Raw genomic sequence first — 5761 nt, 5'->3', positions numbered from 1 at the left:
AGAGAGGACCCTCCAAGCCACCCTTCCAGCTGGAAATTGAAAAACACAAGCAAGCAAGCAACCAACCAAAGAAAATTATTCAATATAGAGTAATTCAGAGCGGGATCCAGATGGGGAAGAGCAAGGTTTAACCGGTCCCTGCAGCTGCCAGAAGGTGGAGGAGAATTTCTGCCCTTCCACAGCCTGTATTGTCCATTTTCCTCCTTTTATATCAATTTATTTTGACTTCCCGCAGCCCCGGCGCCCCCCCCAAGGGATTCACTGAGCTCTTTCCCCCTCGTTGCGTCATCGCTCGCAAAGCTCAACTTGCCACCATTGGCTCTCCCCTCTCATGACGTCATGGTGGAGTGACGTCAAACCAGGCTCGGAAATACGTGGCGAAAAAAGAGCAGAAAAATGAGGGGGATCCATGCCTGAAATACGGGGGGGGGGAAAAAAAGCCTGATTAAACAAGAGCAAAATCGCTGCTTGAAAGGATCAACGAGTTAGGGCACACTGCGGTTCAGTGCATTGAATCTACCAAAGAAAAAGGCAGAAAGAAAAAGAAAACCAGCGCGGGTGGTGGTAGCGGTGATGGTGCTGGAGTTTATTCTCTCTTTTTGGGGCTGTTTGGGGTTTACAGGAGGTTTAAAGGCGGTGTTGCTGCCTCTAAACACCAGACGGGGAATGTGGACGTGGTCGGACCCGTGCACCGAGCGCTTCCCTTACACCATCCAATACACCTAAAGGAGCAGAGGAGAGCGCGTTCCAGTACTTACACCCTATTTATTCTGACGTAAAGGATCACAGCGGTTCTTAATATTCACCAGTATCATTCCGTACGATGCGGGGATTATCTCAGCACATGCTACGAAACACATCGCTCTAATTCGGCGTCATTAGGAGAAGGAGAAGGTGGCTACAACGTTAGTACAAACGAAAATCGTGTATGGAATTATACAAATTGCATTTACTTGTATCAAAATATAGTCACGAACATACATGTGTGTATGTATGTGTACAAACACGTGCATATATATATTTATATCCACACAGCCGGTACCATACTGCATGTCTACATGCATACATATACACATCTGGGTATATATCAACACACAAACACGAATATTGTAGATGAGATAAGGTAAAAGAACACGCAATCCTAACTACGTGCAGGTGCACACCTACGTGCATCTCTGGCACGGAACAGCAACGCAGTGGGTGCCTGCAGCAAAGTGTGTGCGCATACGAGTGTGTAAGCACGCGCTGCGCATCCCCACCACGCGTTTATGCAAGAAATGTACACGCGTTTCCATAGAACACACCAGGACTGCGTGGATTTCCCCTTAAAAGCGCATTGTGATGCTCCTGCCTGGAATGAGATGCTGTTTCTATGCTCTAAGTTTGGGTTTTTTTTTTGTCGCGCAGACCGGATCCATGTGCAATGCCCCCACCCACCTCGGCTCGCCCGAGACAGGAGTTGCGGTCGGGGTTCATTAACGCAATTAGGCTTTTTTTTTTTTTTTTTTTTTTTTAAGAAAGCGCTCTGCTGATGCAGTTCAAACGAAAGCGATGGGAGACGGAGCGAGCACGACGTGGTTAAGGCGGAAAGAGCGAACTGTTCGTGGTCCTCTGCGTGCAGCCCGGGTGGGAACGTTGCCCCTTCCGACGCGCGGTGCCCGCATCTGCCCACGGGTTTTGCTCCTCGGGAACGTCGGGACTCCCTTCGCTGCCCGGTGGGGACGGTGCTTCCCCCCCCCCTCCCCGGTGCCGCTCAACGTGCCGGAGCCCCGGGAAACCTTTGGGGCTGCGGTGTGGGGTGGCCTCGTCCTCACTGAGCGCTGCTGCTTTTGATTTTGGCGACGACTTTTTTCTCTTTCACCCGCCTGTTCTGGAACCAGATGGTGATCTGTCTCTCGGTGAGGTTGGTGGCGGCCGAGATCTTCCTCCTCTTGTCTCGGGTGATGAATTTGCTGCTGGCGTATTCCTTCTCCAGCTCCTTCAGCTGCCCCTTGCTGTACGGGACCCTCTTCTTGCGGCCCCGGCGGAAGGCGCAGCCGTCGGGGGGCAGCGGAGCGGCGGCGTCTGGGAGAGACGGGGCTGAGCGGGGCCGGGCTGGGGGGGGCCACAACGCACCCGGGCCCCCACCTCCGGCAACAGCACCTTCCCCTGCCACCCCGGTCCTTCCCTCCAGTCCCCCTGTCTGCTTACAGTGTATTTCTGAACGAAATGGAAAGATTAATTTTCCTCTCTACCTTTATTCGAGTATGGTTTTCCTCTTTACATGTATTCAGATCTTGTTTTTTTTTTTTTTCCCCGCTCTAAATTTATTCAAATATTATTATTCTTCCCTACATTAATTCGTATAGTCTTGCTCCTTTACATTTATTCATATATTGCCTTTCTCCTCTAAACTTATTTATCTACCTTTTTCGTCTCTAAACGTATTTATATATTGTTTTCCGTCTCTAAACTTACCTATTATTATTATTCTTTTTGGAGGAGGGTCCGGGTAATGACAACCGACATGAGGCAGCCCAGCAATAATGCATTCTCGTTCCCCATTCCCACTGCTGCCCCCGGGTTGTGCCACCAACCTCCTCAGTGCCCGAGCTGCAAAGGGCATCGTTCATCCTAGTTCTTATTTTTGCAGCCTGGCTGCCCGCTCGCTCTCAAGGAAGAGTTCCTGGACGGCAGCAGCATTTTTCCAGGACATTATAAGCCTTATTTAAGCAGATTGCGTTAAGCCTCGCTCCCAACCACCCCTGTCACGGCCCCTCCTCAGCTCCAGCCCAGGGACTTTACCTGCAAAAGCGGATTTCAGGAGGTAGCCGGCCTGGCCCTGCTCCTTGGGGCAGCACATCTGGCCGCTCCAGCTGCCGCCCAGAGCCCAGGGCTGGTGGTAACCGTCCACGGGCAGCAGAGCTTCGTGCCTCGGTTCCCCGGGGCCGCCCAGCCCCGGCACCACCGACACGTCCAGGTACCCGGCCACCGGCTGGTACGGGGCCCCGTAACCGGGGTAGAAAGCCAACTCCGCGGGACGGCTCTGGAAGTCCTCGCTGCCCACGGGGGGGTCCAGGTACTTCTCGGGGGGAAAGGGCCCCTGCGCCGGGCCGGCTTTGAGGGCGCTGCGGGCGACGCGGCACGAGTAGTACCCCCCGCCCAGGTACCCGTAGGGCAGCGGAGCGGAGGCGGTGGGGCCCGGCGGGGCGGCGGGGCCCGGGGGGGCCGCAAGGCACGGCTTGGCCGCTTCCTCCGTCGGGTAACCGGGGTTCATCCCGGGGGGAGGCGAAGGGCAGCCGAGGGCCGGGGGGGGCGGCAGGACCCTGCCTTGGCCGCCTGCGAAGCCGCCGGCTGCCAGGAGCCCCTCGAGGCCCGGGGGCTGCATGCGGGGCGGCGCGGGGGCCGGGGCATGGGGAGAAGCTGCTCGACGGCACCCGGGTACTGCCCGAGGGGGGGGTCCCTGGATCTTTTTAAAAGGCTGAGAGCTGCCGAGAGCTGCCTTGCCCCGCCGGGCTGCCCTGACGCAACGGGTAGGGCCGGCCTCATTGGCTGCTGCAAGGGGGAAAAAGGACGGAGAAGGAGGGGAAAAAAACCACACAAACCCACAAAAAGAAAAAAAAAAAAACCTCCAGCCCAGCCCTAATAAACCCTGGCTGCAGAAATTGCGAAAATACTTTTATTGCAGTCGGAGGAGGAGGGAGGAAACCTCCCCAGCACGTGACAGGCGGGTACATGTCTGTGCATTATACAAAAAAAAAAAAAAAAAAAAAAAAAACTTTTTTAGGGCGGGGGGGAAAGGGGTAGAGGGAGGGATGGGGGACGAGGGAGGGAGAAGGGGAGGGAGGATGGAGAACAGCGCAGAGGAGCAATCCCCGTTGGAAAAACACGGGCTCAGTCTCAAATCATCCTGTAGCGATGTGTCCCCATCTTCCACTCAGGTCTGAGGGCAGAAAAACTCTGGTGGGACACGGGGACACTCAGGGAACCCCTGGGACCCTCGTCCTGGCCTTGTTCATAGGTTGTGTCCCATGTACATTCCTACAGCCACCCACTACTGTCTGCATCGATGTGACAAAACGACAAAATCTGCATCCTATATAACCTCCATATTAGTCCATATTAGGTACAGCTTTATACCTAAGCTTATATAACCTATACACAGGGTGCAGGGTGGGCCAAGGCATGGCCCTAGCAAGCAAGGAGTGAAAAGAGAAAAAAATAACTGCAAAAGGTGGGGGAAAAAAAAATCACTCTTTGCACTCAGCTTTGCCTCCTCACCCAGTGCTGATGGGGCTCCGGGTCAGCGGCTCAAAGGGAAAGTTTGGAAATGAGAGAGAGAGACTTTGGGTGCAGGAGGAGTGAGTATACAGAAGGGTATGGACAGATGGAGGTGGAGGGTGACTTCAGTGTGGGGAAGTTTGGAGTTAATACACTGAGGCCCACGTGTATGTAAGTGTTCAGAAATGATTGGGATATGTGCATTTTTCATCGCATTGCACGCGTGGTGCAAACACACAGCTGCCTTTCTCCCTCCTTTTTCTCTCCGTTTTCCCCCAGAAATCTTTGTCTGGGGGAAACCTTCACCACCGTCACCCAAAGGGCAGAGGAGCTCACGTGCTGCTTCTGCGTTGTTTCCTTCTTGCAAAGAGATCAGCTTCAGAAATCCGCAAGAAATGGAGATTTTCTCTTTTCTCTTTACCAAAGGTCAGCACCGCCGCTCCTTCTGCCACTTCTTCGGGCCACCAAAGCACTGAGGCCCCCAGCCCCAAACTGACGGCAGCGGGGGGAGACAAAGGCCATGTCGGGAAAGCAGCGGCTCCGCAAAGCAGCCAGCGGGGGGGGGGGGGGGGGGGGGGGGGAGGTGGGGGGGTGGGGGGGGGGGGGGGGGTTGAAGCTTCATCCCCACCTGTGGATGCATCTGTGGCTGGGTGGGCTGCGGCCAGGGTGGGGAAAGGGGCAGAGCTGGCTCGGCAACTCCAACTCCTACGGAAAAACACGGGGAGTCCTTTCCCCCCCGCCCCTCCTCAGACCCCACTCCTTTCAGCTCAGGAGATCCGTGGGGGCCGCGTGGGGGTCTCTGCGGGATCCTGCCCCACCGCGTCCCACGGCAAAATGGGTAAAAAACAGCGCGAAGGTGCGAGTGAGGTCTCGGTTCTTCTCGTTTGCTGCTGTGAAAGTCCTGCAGTCTTGGTGAACGTGGTGATTTTTCCTTTTTTTTCTTTCGGAAGAAAAGAAAAGAGCGAGAAAAAGGGGAAAAGGGGGAGAAAAAGAAGAAAGAAAAAATAAAAAATAAAAAGGAAAGAAGAGAAAAAGAAGTGCGAAAAAAATAAAAGCGAAAAGAGGTGAAAGATAAAAGAAAAAGAAAGAAAAAAGAGAAAGAAGAAAGACGAGAAAGAAAGAAAGAAAAAAAGGAAAAAATAAAAAAGAAGAAGAAAGAAAAATAACTTCAAAGTAAAGGGAATCAAAAGAAAAAAAAGGAAAAAAAACTAAAGAAAAAAGAAAAGGAGAAAAAAAGAAATAAGGAAAGAAGAAAGAAAAAAGGAAGAAGAAAGAAAAAAAAGGGGAAAATATTAAAAGAAAGAAAGAAAAGGGAAATTAAACAAACAAACAAAAAGACAAAAAAAAGAAGAAAAGAAAAAAAAAATAAAGCTCCGTCTCTTTAGCCCTCACCTTTCCTATTTCAAATCTTTTTTCCCTTTCCTCAGTTTAACGACCGCTCTCCTTTGATGCCCTTTGTGTCCGTCCCCCCCCCCCCCCGCCTCGGCTCTCGCTACCATTT

General features: G+C 52.8%; 1 protein-coding gene across 1 annotated transcript; it reads right to left on the bottom strand.

The window, feature by feature from the left end:
• HOXB13 (homeobox B13) lies at window positions 1530-3367 on the bottom strand. Its single transcript, XM_021377621.1, has 2 exons — window positions 2785-3367; window positions 1530-2064 (listed from the first exon to the last, which is right to left on the bottom strand). Exons 1-2 carry the CDS (start codon window positions 3365-3367, stop codon window positions 1811-1813), a joined length of 837 nt encoding a protein of 278 aa, XP_021233296.1. The 3' UTR covers window positions 1530-1810.

This window comes from Numida meleagris, chromosome 26 (genome assembly GCF_002078875.1).
Source record: "Numida meleagris isolate 19003 breed g44 Domestic line chromosome 26, NumMel1.0, whole genome shotgun sequence".
In the NCBI taxonomy this organism is placed as follows: domain Eukaryota; kingdom Metazoa; phylum Chordata; class Aves; order Galliformes; family Numididae; genus Numida; species Numida meleagris.
Note: the sequence above shows the minus strand (reverse complement) of the source record. Positions and strands in the feature narration are given on the sequence as shown.